The 16701-nt window shown below is 35.2% G+C and overlaps 1 protein-coding gene across 1 annotated transcript in view; it reads right to left on the bottom strand.

Annotated features, from left to right (window-relative positions):
* Window positions 1–1747: 1747 nt before the first annotated feature.
* PUDP (pseudouridine 5'-phosphatase) overlaps window positions 1748–16701 on the bottom strand; it is a 75859-nt gene continuing 60905 nt past the window's right edge. Inside the window, exon 4 of the mRNA XM_062601408.1 lies at window positions 1748–3554. Within this exon, the coding sequence (XP_062457392.1) occupies window positions 3378–3554 (177 nt within the window). The 3' untranslated portion in view covers window positions 1748–3377. The remainder of the gene's footprint in view (window positions 3555–16701) is intronic.

Raw genomic sequence — 16701 nt, 5'->3', positions numbered from 1 at the left:
CAGAATTGTTCTAAACCCATAATCTGAGAATATGGCTTTCTGGCCATAGCATTAAATTCTATATTCTAGAGAACTTTTTCAGAACATGACTGAAGCACATGCTTTATTTTAGATCAAATAAAATTAAATGTATCCTTAAAATTAAGCATGTGCTTATATATGCTTAACAAAAAAAGACTTAATCATGTGCTCAAGTACTCTTCTGGATTGAAGCCTGCTTGCTGAGTTAGAGAATATAGATTTTTTTAGATTACTTTTTGGATTACAGTCCTCTTCACAGAAATGCAGATGGAGCATTCAAATGTCCTGATTGCTCAGATGTCCTGACGATCTGTAGCCAGGATCTGGTAATGGATTTTTTTAGTCCAGTCAAAACAGGACTTCATCTGCAGGGTAGCAGATGGAAGGGAAAGGATCCAAGTTTTTGATCTTTTTTTGTCCAAACAGATGTTGTTGAGATGACTGAGCTACAGAGCCACGAATTCGACCCCAAAAAAGGGATAAAGAAATATATACTAACATATGCTGGTATTTGGTATATAATTAATCAGGCAGACTACAGTGACCTAAGGCTGCCATGAATATCCACCTCTCATTCGGGTGGAGATGACAAGATTTTTCAGATTATTATAACTGAGCAATTTTATTTTGCTTAATTTTTTGACTTCTCATTCAGTCAAGAGAAGAGTTACTTACTTTAGTAAGAGACAGTTGAGACATGACCAGGAAGTAGGCAACAATAAGCAGTAAAATAGTGGAATGGAATTTTACTAAAAGGAAGTGAAGAATACATCATATGGTTCTGTTTGATAGATTTCAGTTTGGGGCAGTAATCTCACTGAAAATTGTTAGTTGGGATATTAAATGCAGGAAAGCATACACAGGACAGGATTGACTGTGGAGTTAAATGAAAGTTTTCTGACTCTTAGCAAAATTCTTAGCAAAAGATGAGATTATTAAATTGAATGGAAGGGTACACTGATCATATGACTGTCATGATAAAAGATCTCTGATATTGTCAGTGATATTTGATATTTATTAGTGTCTCCTCGTATTTAAAAAGCAAATGCAAGACTTTCATGGTGACTCCTTGGAAGTACACTGTAAATGAGACATGTACTTCATTTTTATTTTCTTGTAAAATTCCCAAATTAAATTAAATATATGCAGAACTTTGAAAAAGTTACCAATTACAACTTATTAGAGCTTGTTCACCTAGTAAACTCCTGGAATTCAGTAATTACAAATGAAGGGGATCCGAACAGGCACCTGTTTTACACTTGAAAGCTTAAATTTATTGCTCTACAGTAATACTTTGTATTATGTAACATAAGGAAGGAATTACATAGTGACATATCTTAACTTGAAAAAAGAGAAATGGAATTTATAGTAGATGGGATGGTTTTTTACCAGTGAGTAATACTGCGACTACAACCTCCATGGGCTTAAGGAAATTATATAAGACACAAAATAAATTTACCCTTTTGAAAAAAATGCGGCCAGATTTTCTGATGAAAAGCATTAAACTGCAAACTATTTCACTGTACATGTTAAAAATCTTCTGATACCATATAGATCATATTTGGCTGACAGGAAGGAATAAAATTTTCTTCATTTTTGAGACAGAAATAGACCACAGTAACAGGAAACAGTAAGTCTACTTGTGAATGAAAAAGATGAAAAAGTAATTGTTTCTATTTTTTACTGTTGGAGGAAAAAAATACTACAAAGTAACTCATCCAGAATATTGAGGTATTGAAGATTCATTTATTTTTGTTCTTGATCAAAACAACCTTCCATCCAAAACAGTAAACACCAGAAATGCCTGAGAAAGATTTTATCCAGAAAATAAAGAATTAATGGAGTTATGTGATATGTTACAGGAGCTCAATCTTAAAAAGTATGGGTACCAGCCACTTGACCCTTCTCATACATAATTTATCTTTTGTGAGAATGACCACAGATAAACACACAATATTAAAAACATACAATGAGTTTAAAGAAGTCTTTTTATAATAAATAGAAAATCCCTTATTTGACATAATATCATACTCATTATGGAGGTAAATATTTTAATGCAATTTTGGTGTAACTTGTAGCCACTCACTTAGAAATTTAGTTTTTAAATGCCATTAATTTCATAAAACTGTCATGAACTCTGCACAGTATAGCTTTTATAGAGCTAAGGATTGAGGTGAAATAGTCAAGGATATCCAAGTGACAAAAAAAAAAAAAAAAAAAATTTCCACCATACAGTACATATACATATATATATATATATACATATATATGTGGATTCCACCGAAACTTATCAACACGTCTAGTATTTCCGAAAAAGACCCTCATCCTTGTCCTGATGAGCTGCCAGAAACAGACAGAAGTGAGAAGGAAATGACACAAGATAAAATTTTTGTGAAAATTATGGTAACTGGGCAAAATAAATTTAAGGCACTTAAATAAACTACTTTTGCTAAAAACAGACAGCAAAACCATCTACAGGGAACTCTGCACAAAAAAAGGCTTGAGAAAGTGTTAAGAATGGAATATTAGGGATGATCCAGAAAAGGAACTTGAATGTCAGGAAGTTAAAGCTTTACCAGAAGCTTCATCAGAATGAAAACAGGGAGACAAGATGGATTCATTTCACAGGAATAAAAGGCAACATGGCAAAATGGAAAAAAAGAATATAAAGAGAGCAAAGAATGCAAAACACTTTGGTTAAAGTGCAGGATCGCATAATTTTGTATAGTTCCTTGCAGGCATTCACCATGTCAGAAAAGATAACGACAGAATTACAGAATAATGTAGGTTTTAAGGGGTCTCTGGAAGTCATCTCATTCAACTCCCAACAAGAAAATGAAACAAGAAAACACAGGAAGTACAACAACAACAAATTGCAAAAAAAGTGTCTAAGGGCAAGAGGGCAAGTATAGTAAAAGGAAAAGGATAAACATGTTGATAGCAATAACTGGATCAAAAACTATGTAATGGGACAACAGCCAACTCAGAACAGATTTCTGGTTAAGAGCTAAACAAGTCATTCAAGTAGAAACAGAACAGGAAGTTTCAAGTGCAGTTTTAATAAGTTGTTTAAATAGTTTCATAGCATTCCCAGAAAACATTATGACATGCATAGAACAAAGTTGGATTCACTTCACAAGTCAAAATGTTGCTTTAATTTAGCATTCATCATGGAGGACAAATGATAAATGTTCCAATCAACTTTAACAGTCGTGCGGAAGACTCAGTGTTAATAGGATTTCTGTTATCTAGTTTTGAGGACTGGCAGGATAGGTGCAAAACAATAATAAAATCTTAACAAGATTTCATTCCATTTTCCTAATTTCCAGTCATTGCATGTTCATAGACTTTAGGTATTAATCATACGCTGGTAAACCAAACAGTTCTGGTTTGAAGTCCTCCATGGAGTTCAGCAAGAGAGTTGCTTCCTTTTTAAGATCTGGATTTAAATTTTCATCCGGAATCATAACCACTTGCATTCCTGCTGCCAGTGCTCCTTTGACTCCAAGTGGTGAATCTTCAAACACAAGACACTGGGAAACAAGGAGGTGAGGGAAATGAAGAGAAAGAAGAATACTGTTACTAGAAACTTTTTATTGTTTGTTTTACTAAAGAGAGAATGACCCTGCATACAACTTAGCAGGAGAGCTAAATCAATTCCTTAGAAATCCCTAATTAGAACAAGCATAAACTTCTCATTTGGAACATCTGCATGGTAATTAACCTTAAATTCATTTCACTTCAAAAAAGCTTCTACACATATACTTAAATACAAGCAACTGATTATCCAGATGCTCCTAAGTGATTTGTTTTATCTGGATGGGTTTAAGCACAAGCTTAAAACAAACTTAAGCATGTGCTTAAATACTTTGATAGGAAGGCAGTTTAACCTTTCCAGGTCAATTTTACAATGTGTAAAATGAATACATGAAATACTTGTAAAAAGAATAGATGTATACATTTATAACAAATACACAAAGGCTGGAAAACCTTTGACAAAAATAATCAAAGCTATACTTAGGTATCCTTTAAGGCTACAAATTCCACATATTTATGGGAAAAAACTATTTATGGATGCTTTAGGGAAACAATCATGAGCTCAGTCAACTACTTAATAAATTTCAGCCGACGCAATAGGAAACATTTATTATACCAAAGGTAACCTATACCAAAGGTATGGTTACAATCCTACCTTTAGTACATGTTTGGTTGGCATAATTCCTGGTGAGCTTAGAAAATGTGAAAGCTACTTTTAACACATGTCTTGCAGTTACATTTGATCCACACTGCTTCTTTATCCTGCCCACCACTGGAATATTCTATAGTGTATCCAAGTATTCAGATTTTAAAAATATAAACAGATATGAACAACTAAAATGTTGAGGAAGTTTGCCTGTTTATCATCTCTCACCTTTTACGTACGTATCTGCATAACATTTGGGTTTGTGCAATTGGGCTGTGTACCATTTTAGAGAACTTAACTTTTCTGTTTTTTTCTAGCTAAGGTATATTTCAGTAAAATACAAACATTTTTGAAGTATTAAGTAGATTAATTTTATTGCACTGTAGAATAACATCCTAAGAATGCTTCCAAGGCTATTACGCATTTCCAGGGGAATACACTTCAGCAAACTGCAAAGTACAGGTAGGTTTGCCAATGGTATTTGAAATTAAGTTAACGCTTTCAAAACTGATGATGAACTCTTTCAAAAATGACGATGATTATTATTAAATGTTGGTAGCTAAAGCAAAAAAATCAAAAAATGAAATGACTTATTTAGTACCTTGGTACTTTTACAAAGATGTGACTGATGTAAGTGTTCTCTGTAAGGAGAAAGATAAAGAAATATAATGGGATTTCTAATTTACATATTTCAGATTGTGTTACAGTGCTAGAGTGAACTTTTTTTTAAAAAAAAATGGTCAGTAATGTTGAAGATAAAATTTTGCTTTTCATCATAAAGAGTAAGAAAGACATCATCAAACAGGCATGGTAAGAAAATATAAGAGTTTTGAAGCAGCACAAGTGAGGATCAAAGTAAATAAATGAAATAAGCCAAACAACTGAAGACAGCCACACACTGAAAACACAAGTTCCTAGAATTTTTACAAACATACACAAATTTCAACTGGACTTTCAGTATCTTATACTGAAATATAATCAGCAATAATCAAGCAGATCATCTAGTCTGATCCTTTATATAATATGAGATGAATCTTCTGGAATTCATTCTTATATAAAATAAAGCATCTCTTCTTGACATTACACAGTCTGAAGTTTAACTTTTTGGTCATGGATAATCCAGAGCAACCTTTGGCACTGCCAAACATTGAAAAATTCTGATTCACACTAAGTGGTTTCAAACTCCTCTGCAGTTTAGACTGCAGTTATTATAATTTTACTAGCTATACTACTAAGACTAATATTAAAATTATTAACACAAGTGATTTTGATAATTCAAAACTGGTTTGGGGATGGTTTGTACAATTTTCCCCACACACTTCAGACAGTGCACCTTGGCTCTGCTTTATCACATACCTTTCTCTCATGCATTAGGCCCTTTGCTACAGTCATTACCGAGGTGTCAAATCCCTTCCTACACACACAAGATGAGTTTTCTTGTCCTTTTCTTCATAACACAATAGACATGACAAATAATAGCCATGAGGGTAACAGCAATGTATTGCTAAACTTTGTTTAACTTTTAACTAAATGCAGATGTGAAACAGTGGGAGAATATACAGCAGAACACTGCATATTTTAGGTTTCCTAACACACAACTCTCTCAGCAGGAAAGATCAATGGTGCACAAAGTTTATCTGTTTTGGCTGTAGTCTAAAAGAACCATGTTGCAACCTGTCAAAACTTTATTTCACTCAAAGAAAACATTTTTGTAAGACACATTTAACGGCTGTACTATGTACATATATTTATATTGCAGACTGTAAAACAGAAAGAAAGAATGTATCCTTTCTTCCTGTTTTGTTTTCTTTTTAAAATGTCCATCAAGATCTCAACCTGGAGTCAGACAAGGGGAAGTAAGAAGTGCTTTCTAGCTTGCATTTACTAAAGTAAACCTTAATTAGTGATTTTTAGAGAGCAATGGAAGAAACTAATCTCTCTTGTGCTAATTTCCTTTATTCAGTCACTAAATTCCATTCCCCACCCAACTCCAGTTTGAACACTGACTTTTTCAATCTGTTGGTTATTATCCCCACTACTAACTACAAGTACGTATCCGGCTGATCCTGCAAAGCTTGGAACAACTGCTACCTGAATTGAAGCACGATCCTGCCTATTGGTTTTGCTCTTAACAACATATTGCTTTCTGATCTAAATCCCTAATCTTTAAGCTCTCTGTGCATTTCCAAACAGTAAATGAAACCCTGACACGCTCTGCCTTTTAAACAGTAAGCTTAAATGTTGCACAAACAGCATTATCACGGCTTTTCAAAAACTTTTTCTAATCCAGCCTGTACAAAGAAACGTACTTCACCGTTCTGCCTTGCAAGACCTGACTGACTTCCGTGATGTCACCAGGCTTGCAGCAGGAGAGAAGCCGATGATTATGGAAGGCAATATGCATAATGAAAAGCTTAACTAATTCCCTGGAACTAGAAGCAATTAAAACTCTTAATTACCAAAGAAGCCAGGCAAATGACCCATAATTATAATTGCTTTAATGTTACAGGAAATAAATGTACTAGGTCTTCCTTCAGTCTTTCTCGCTACTGACACTTATTGTCAACAGAACAGCAACATTTTTAATGGATGACGAAAGGTTTACAAAGGTCATATACAAAACAGATTTATTAACTTGGCTGCACAGAGATGTTAGAAACTGTCCACTGCCCTGTCCCACCCACGTACTAAATTTAGAGATATGAAAGCAGCCAAGTACTTCCCTGTTTTGCATAAATACTGCAACATCAGCATCACTCCAATTGAGAGAGACAGATGAGATTTATACAGACTTTAGCACTGATATTTTGGCATCCCTTCTAAAACTTGTGGCACCAATCAATACTGCTACTATCAGATCTCTCAAAAAGTATGGTAGGAAAATTTTTACTAGATGGACTAGATGCTTAAAATAAAGTAATAAAGTGCACTAATTTACATATCACTCCACCTCTATAAAAAACTCCAGTCATTTCACGTAAGAGAAGAAATAATATAGTTTTGATATTAAGACTTTGAAAAATCTGTGTAGATAATATGAATGGGCCAGAGGTGAGGAACAGGGAATCTCTGTCAAACAAATATCCTTGATCACGTATGACATTATCACATCAATCCTAAAATATGAGAAGAATGAAACTCCTGTATTCCCCATGCTGCACACATTGGTTTACAGTACATTTCAGAACTTTGCCTTTGAATCAAGGTCTTGCTGGTAAGAGTATCGAATATCTCATTTTACTTCGATAAAAAAGTGAGGAGAACAGGAACTGCATACTTGTTAACTCCAACCTTTTCTTCCATAAATATATTCCTCTAGTTTATTATTGTTACTTTTTATTTACTGCATGCTCCATGGAAAATAGCTAGTATGGAAATTGATGGGAAAACATGCAGCGTCAGTATTTATTTTTCCTATTATCAGTTACTCTTATTTTGCCTTCTGGTCTATTCAAACTGATACCAGTGTGGTAAGTCTTCACACTGGGAAAGATATAGCTCAAAGATCCATACCATTGAGGCTTAGACTAAATTAACATTAGCCTGTCTTCTGAGAGCATGATAAGGTGATAAAATACAGTAGAGGACTACTACATCTTCTGTCCTTAAATGACACAGAAACAAAAGGTTTGGAAACAGACAACAGGGGCACAGACAACAGAGAGACACAGAAACAAAGGAATGAAACACTACATTTCATGCTTCTTATAGACTGCATGTTATACTTCTGTAACTTCACTGTTTATCATCATAGATTATTCTTCTTCATTATCAAATCATGGCAAAAAGATGACAAATGCTAATTGTAAATTTACAGTCTGGAAACATTTGGTAACATTATACAGGAAACAGTTTCTTCCATAACCTCCTCCATAATATATGGAGAAATTTCCCAGTTTCCCTTTACTTTGATTCAAAAGTTATTTGACTGGAGAAAAGTTTAGCTAACATTATGGACACCAGTAATTGTTTTTGTTTCTTTTTTGGAGATCTCTGTAAAATCCTACTATTGTAAAATCTCAGAAGATTATTCACCTTACGACTTTATCAGTGTGCTTTCCATTGGTTTTACAGGATTTACCGGAGACTTTCTAAATGCAAATATTGTAGCTTTCAAGTACCTTTGTGTATCCACACCTCTGAGCCCAAAATATGTAGGTACACTGTGATGTTACATGCATTTATATATACATGCACAATGCAGCCTTCTGCAAAAAAGAATTTAATGCTTAATTCACATCCCATCATATCACCCCCCCAAAAAAACAAAAAACAACAACAACAACAACAAAAACCCCACACAACTATCAACTTCAATGGACCATGTTAGACCATGAACGAGTCTCAGGAAGAAATCCACCATGTACAGCAAGCTTATGATTTTGAAATCTTCATGATTTTGGTTACCAAACTGCTTTCAGAACTAGGTTGTCATCTATAAAAGGCTGTTTAACTATTTAGGCCTTTCATTTTTAAAGGTAACTCATTGACTTTTCAATGCCAAACATGTATTTTTACTTTCTCTAGATCATAGCCTGTGGTCACATTTCAAAACTAGCTAGCATCTAAAAAAGAAATTATTAGTATAGAAGAGTATTATTATCTAAAAGATACCGTAATTACTCCTTTTGTTTTTGTTCAATAATTTTTAATTCTTTTCCTTACTGATTCAACTTTTCATAACATTTGAAAGAGCTCTGCTACTGATGAACTGTTTGTTACTAGTGTGAGTGATCCAGGGATTTTTGTGAACCACAGCATAATGCAGAACACAGGTAGGCCCATCTCTGTCCCTTACTGAATGGTAGGATGCTGAAAAGTCTATTTAGAGTTTATGTCAGGTGGTAGAAATTTGCAAAAAGAGAGAGAGAACATCACCAGCAACTTCACTAATATGTTATAGCATAGCTGCTACACTATTGTTTAGGTTATTTTCTGTTTTCTTTTTTCCCCACTCTGATATACAAAACATTGAGGAACAAGAGAAAAATGGTTTTCTGTGTGACCCATTTACCAGAAGGTTTATTTAAATATTATTGAATACATTCATTTTAAGTAACTATAGTATTTGCAGTTTTGGCTTCCCACTGTGTTAATTGTCTGAAAAATTAACAAAAAACAACAATGAAATAATTTAATTAATGATTCTCTCCAATTTTTGGACTTTTGCTCTTTCCAGAAATAGCTGCAAAAAGTTTCAGCAGCAATAATTAATTAAACTACCTTTTATTTTAAGGACATATGTCAATTTAACTAGCCATGGATAGCAAAATCATATTAAATACATTGTTTAAGGAAGTTATGCAGCTTACAGCCCCCAGGTTAGTTCTATTAAGGAAAATGAGCAATAAGCTAAGATGTTTTTAAATGTTATACAAACGAATAAACAAGCTGGGAACTTATTTACAATCAAATGAATTAAGCATACCACTATCCAGAATACTACCAGTTACCATTCTTTATGGCTCAAAAATTCGTATGTAGAACTATTTGGAAAATGTATGCAGTTTTTTTTTTTTAATTCAACTTTTTATTAACTTACTACTAGGAATGACAGGGTAGGTCAGTAAAAGAATCAAGTTACCGAAAGAGGTACAAGTTTAAAATAAAAATAAAAAGTAGGATTCCAAAGGGGGAGGGGAGAAGCAGTGTATTATATCTGCCCTTCAGGGGGTTGGTAAAGCACTATGCATTTCTTGCATAAATGTCAGTTTATTTTAAGCCCACATCAGCAGCTACTCTCTCACAAACCAGTTCATAGAACAGCATCTTAAGGTGGGCCAGAAGGAGTAAAACAGCTTGGAAGGGGAAGAACATGGAGAAATTTCAAGTTTCTTGCCTCTATTCAAGACTCAATCAAGTGAAAGAAAGTGCTTCTGTGACTGACAGCTGGACCGAGACACTGTGACTCTGTGAAGCCCACAGAAGGTCACATTTACATGCGGGGTTATTCTGATCATTCCGGATGGCTGGAACATTCTTTTTATAGAGGATTGTGTGTTTAGAGGACAACACACTAAGAACTTTGTAAGGCATCTTGTGTTACAGGCCCCAAGAAATTCCCAGGCATTTCTGAAACAGTGTCCAATTATCTCAACAGCAGAAATCTAACTCAATCAACTGTAGCTTGGAATAGCAATAGAAGAGTATTGTTCATTTACAGAGGACACAAGGCAAATACTCAAGATGCTCTGTATTGAGGGCTACTGATATTGTATAACACACTTTTTTAATGTGTCAGTCATCTCTAGAAGTTGCCTAATAAAGGAATTCTGAGCAATGAAATAGTTAATCTGTATTGCCTTCCCTTCCACGTAAAAGTTCACATTATAAATGTACTATAAAACCACTGATTTCTCACAACACGTAACACACTACACACTCATGCAACTGCATCTTCAATGTCAAGCTCAGAATTGCAGAATAATTTTACTGCAAGCGATTACTGGACATCATCTAGTCCTACCCCCTACGCAAAGCAGTTTCAGATAGTGCAGGCTGCCCAGGGATTGACCAGCTGAGTTTTTGGTACCTCCAAGGATGGCCGTTCCACACCCTTGCTCAGCAGCCTGTTCCTGTATTTCACCACTCTCATGGTAAAAACAGCTTTCCTAATACTCAACTAGAATTTCCTGTGTTCCAGCTCAGATCTACTCCTTACTGTCCCTATCACTTTGCACCTTTGAGATGAGTCTGATCTCATCTCCTTTATAAATTCTAATGATAACTGCAGCCTGAGAAAACTGAGTAAGAGCTCCCCACAGCCATCTCTTTTTAAGGCTGAACCAACTCAGTTCTCCCAGTCTCTCCTTTTATCTCATGTGCTGCAAGCTCCTAATCTTCCTGGCAGCCTTCCACTTGTGACAGTTATACGCATCATGACTCATCAACAAACAGATCAGAGATATCAACCAGGCAAGATCAAAGGAGGAGTCATTTTGATGAATTCAAACTTTAAGTCTCACACTGAAGCTGAGAGTAGCTATCAAAAGTATTTTCTGAATAAACAACTATCTTCTTCTTCCAGGGAACATCTACAAGCTCACAGTCGCAGCACGAACAGCTGGCAATGACCAGGCACCCTGACCATGTTGTGTAACTGGACATTACCACCTGCCTATAATAACCTAGCAGGAGCTGCTGAACTTCTGGCAGCTTATCCACGTGGAGCTATCTAAAAGCACTACATCTCATGCACACTCAGATGACTTCTCCAGAAAGAAGACACTCAGCTCAGAATGGGAAAATTACTCCTAAGAAGGAGCAGATAAAGCATTACTTTGCACCTGTACATATTTAGATACTTATGCAGATACATATTCAGGTATCTTTTTAACGCACATTTGAGACTTCTATTTATTTTTGTATTATTCCTATTGCAGAAGTTCAGAATAAATAGCTGTGTTGGTTCTGTCTTAGCTAATATACGGCAGCATAATATTCTGTCCTGACAGCTTTCAGTTTTATTACTGAAAAGTTTACTTATTTACCTTTTCTTTTTGTCTTTAAAAACAATTGCTCTGCTATAGGAGATATTACATCCTTATTCTGCTTTACAGAGTACTTCCATTTCATTTCTCAATTCTTCCAGTTTAAAACCAGTGAGAAATTGTTAAAGCCTTAGAAATTGTTAGCCTCTAGCTTTGTAGATAAAAATAATTCAACATTGTGAAAAAATATAGGTAATCATATAGGTATAGTAAACAATAGTTTTTATCAAAGTACTTTTTTTCCTATTTAAGGATAGGTTTTTTTTTAATGCATGTGAAACCAAAGTGTACTATTTTTAAGTGGTAATATTCTATGGATGTAAACATGAAGACAATATACAAATCAGAAAAGGAAAAAAAATCAAAAAGTATGTCAGAATAGGAGCACAAATAAAACTACTTCCAAAGAGAAAAAAACAGTTGAGATTTGAAAGAGTAACATACCTGTTGGATGTGTGTTTTCGTAAAGATTCTCCTATGCAATTTTTTCAAGCTACATACTTTTTTTGGCAATAATTGCCTTTTGTTTTATGATCTCTCCTTAAATAGTGTTCCACTCCAAAAGATGAGTTTGCACAGTGATATGTAAGCTGACTTAAACATGTCTGTAATATTTATTGTATCACCTTTGACAGAAATTTTAAAAATGATCTGTGAGTACCATGCATGCTTCAAAGACATTTCCTAATTTCTTCAACAAAGAAATAAAGGCTGAAAAAAAGTATCCATCTTTAGACAGGTTCTCCCCAAGTGTCGAGAAAATCATGGAAAAAGGACTTATTTTTTCTTTCCAGTACAGCAGTCTGACTGAGTCGTACACTAGTGAGACTGGTCTACAGTGAATCGGGGAGATGTAACAGAATGTAGAGATAGTTTCAACTATCAACTATCTGTAGAGAGCAGATGTAGAGAAGTTTCAACTCTTCAAGCTCATGAAGAAAAACAGTTTTCTTTCAAACTTCAAATAATTTAAAGGATCTTTCAAAGAATATTTAAGTCCAACAGAATAAAGTTCCAAGAATGAAGCCAGAAACCATGCAAGTGCAGCTCTGTCCATAAAATAAACAAAACACTAACAAAATTTTAATTAAAGTTATCTATGTATTTCAACTACAGGAAATAAATAATTTTACTTAAAATAAAACTAACAATTGCCTGTCCAGAACACAGATTTCAGAAGAGGCAGGAGGACAACAAGGTACAAAAACTAAGTCGGAAAAAATACGAACTCTTAACTTGTTCAATTTGAGAAAACATCTTAACCTTAAAAATCTAGTGGAAATTGGTATTTTTTTTAAAGAAGAATCTAAGACAATTTTTAATAGCATTGCTTAAAAGAGTAATATATTAGTACCAGTTTCACAACAAACAACAGAATGAAACCAAGGAAATTCAAAGCATGTAATTCCCTACTTCAGTACTAATCAAACCCCAAACCAACTCCTAAAATCCTAAAATTGCAGTTTTATTTTGGAGACTATCACCTCTCTCCTAAAAATGAATTAGAAAAATGAGATATGTAAAAGTTAAGGAAGAGGAATAAACTTAAGAAGATAATCACCACTCAGATAATGTATCAGAATCAGAAATAAACACACATTTTTAAAAAAGAAAAAGAGTTAACACAATAAAGAGATATAAACCTGTAAAGTTTCAGAATTTGAAACACAAGCCTATGAAGGTTCAACTCTGGGTCATTTGGGGGACATTTGCTAAAACAGATTCACTTCAATACTTTATTATTCACAGTTCTATTTCTGCTAAAGTACTAACTTCCAAAAGAGTAATAATAATAATTGTAGAGTGTCACCTCTATGCAAAGGATAACATAATTTTCAATTTAATATATTTACATCATATGCAATTAGATTAAACCCCACGTACATAATTAAAAGAAAGATCAGCAAAGGTCCTTAGATAATTTTCTCCTCAGTAGATATTCTCAAAAGATTCCTTACTACTTCTTAGGAGGTAGTTTCAAAAGTAGCTGAGCCAACCTAATGCTTTTTTTTGCCAACAAAAGGTAGAGATGCTCCTTCCTTCCTTTTCTTTAATCCATGTCAACAGATCCGTGTTTCCATCTTTTTCCTTGTGACAGATGTTGTGCTTGTGTGCCTTTTGTGTTTTTTCTCCTTGACTTTGCTGGTGAGGATGAAGGATGTGAGGAGGAATGGAAGGATACCCTGAGTCAACAGTTGGCTGCCCAGCTGGTGTTGGCAATGGCGTTTTGGTTTCTGTGTCCACAGACCCTGTTTGAAGATCGACAACTGACAGGGAGAGATGAGATCCACCTCACTGAGTGGGGCACAAGTATCTGCCAATAAGTAGCTTCCAGTAAGAAGGGCTTAGGAAGATGGAGGAAGGGCACAGTTACAGGGACCATGCATTCAACAAAACAAGGCTTAAATGGCCATACATTAAGTACTTGCGTGCAGGCAAGGAAGTGCCTAAAAGACAACACTATGGGGAAATCTCTTGCAACTCTTCTGAGAAATCAGCATACTTCGATATTTCTCTGAAGTGCCCATACATAAATGGCGAATAAACTGGAGGAACTGGAGAACTGTTTGCAGTTGCAGGCCTATGACCTCGTTGAGGTTACAGCAAGAGACATGACAGGACTGCTGTGATGGATGGCCACAGGCTTTTAGAAAGTGCAGGTCAGGAAGGTGAGGAGGGGGAGTCGCCCTTTATGTGAGAGAGGAGCTGGAATACACAGAGCTCTGCCAAAGGGCAGACAATGGTCTGACTGAGAGCTTATGGGTAAGGATTAAGGGGTAGAGTAACATGGGTGACACTGTTGTGGCCGTTTGCTGCAGGCCACCTGAGAAGGAAGAAGTAGACAGTACCTTCCATAGACAGGTGTAAGTAGCGTCACGTTCTCAGGCCCTACTCCTTACAGGGAACTCCAAATATGTTAATATTTGCTGTAGCAACAACACAGAGGGGAACAAGCAAATCAGGAGGTTCCCGGAGAGCACTGATGACAATTTCCTGATATAGGTGATGAAGGGTCAATGAGAAGACGTGCCCTGCTGGACCTTGTACTTACAAACAAGGAAGGGCTGGTGGGAAATGTGAAGGAGACAACCTTCGCTGCAGTACAGTCTGTGACCGTTGAAACAGTTACTGTAAAGCTGCTGCTACACTATTGTGCTGTTATGTTATGGTACACAGATGCTCATACATAATACAGATCCACACACAAAGCAAGCATGTTGCATAAATCTCCTACAGATTTCCTACAAGGCATCTTGTTTATACCTATTCTTCACCATTCTCCTACAGCTATTAAGATAATAAAAATTAGCTTATGTATGTACAGGTAGTAAGGAAAAGAAAAAGGAAAGCACCTTCAGATTATTCAAGGATACTGCACTTAGAATAAATGTTTTTTAAGAGGGAAAAATAAACTATAACAGGTATCATGAATATGTTTCTCAAGAGTATAGGATCAATTTGCTGAACTTTTCTGTTCAAAAAGTGTGCAATCACACTCAGTGGTGTGGAGACAGATGGCACTGTAATGGAACTTCCTACATTTAAAGGTTAGCGTGACAAATGCACAAAAATAAAGGCAAAATATATTGCTAGGTTGCCATTAGAGAACCTACAATGAGGGGGTAAGTAACTCCATTAGGAAGTGGCTCAATCACCCCAACGCTCATATAAGCACACTGCATTTCTTCACAGTTAAATCAATAGCAAATTCACCTCCCTACAAATTCTTGTGGGTCACTACAATTCCAAATATATGAATAAAACTACTGAAGCCACCTGCAACTTACATCAAGCTGCAGTTGACTTTTAAGTATGCACCTGAGGAAGGGTTTACATGATTACAACATCCATTTGTTTGGGGGAAAAAGCTAAGTATTCTCTCCGAAGTCGTGCCAACTCCCCTTTTTCCCTTTTTAAAGTCAAATTATATCCATTTATACCATGACCACATTGGTATACTGCAAACAGTGATTTTACACCACTTTAACCATCACGACACATGAACTGAAAGGAACCACCTCTATTATAGCAACATGATCAGTTCTGAAACACACAATGCCACAGGTATTGCCAAGAACCTGGATAAATTGACAGGAAGCTGAATGGTATGAGCAGCATTTTGCTGATAACTTGGAAGCTTCAGCTCCCAGACAGAATATTAGGATTCCCAAGGGAAACCAGACTGCAGCAGGTATGTCAAGGTGACAAAGTATCACTGCCACACAATCCAGTCTAAGAAATGTTCTGGCGGCTACTAGGGAAGGAAAAAAACAAAAAAAAAAAAAAAAAAAGGAAGAAGAAAAAGAAAAAAAGACAGGTTGTCAGGTAGAAAAGTAAAAGAAAATCTCAAACACATTATGACTCAGTATACATGATACATCAAGTGATTTCCTTGCAATTGCTTCTGATTAGAAGTAGCAGTGTTTTCTATCATATTTTAAAACTTTGCCAATTTATTTCAATTATTCTGATAAGATGCACGTAAGGGTAATTACTTATTCAAGACAAATACAATACCTAGAGTGAGGACTGAAACTTCTGTTACATGCATTAACATTATCTTGGATATATATGTTTCTGGTCTGCTGTTCTTGAAGGTGTTGCTAAACATATCCTCTTTTGTATTCTTCAACAGTTTGTAAGCTCTTATTCTAGCAAAGAAAACAATGTGAGAAATGGCACTAAAACTTCAATTTTCCCTGATGACTCTGCACCTGCAGCTAAAACACTTCAATTTTATCGAAGAATGGTCTCCTCAATGACAAGTAAAAGAGTTTATGGAATATAAAGAGATAATGTATTAAAACCAGAAAGAAACAATTATTCTTTCTAGAATTACATTTCTGATAATCTCAGCTAGGTAAAGTTTTAACTCTGTTACCAGAAGAATTAAAGAGAATATTTTAGAATCAAGTGACATTTCTACCATTCTGAGTTCCTTCAGATTTCCAGGATCTTATACATAGATGGAAAGCAAAAACTTGGCTTATGACACTAACTGCTTTT

Source organism: Rhea pennata, chromosome 1, assembly GCF_028389875.1.
Source record: "Rhea pennata isolate bPtePen1 chromosome 1, bPtePen1.pri, whole genome shotgun sequence".
Taxonomy (NCBI): Eukaryota; Metazoa; Chordata; class Aves; order Rheiformes; family Rheidae; genus Rhea; species Rhea pennata.
The sequence above is the reverse complement of the archived record's forward strand: the minus strand, read 5'-3'. Positions and strand labels throughout refer to the sequence as shown.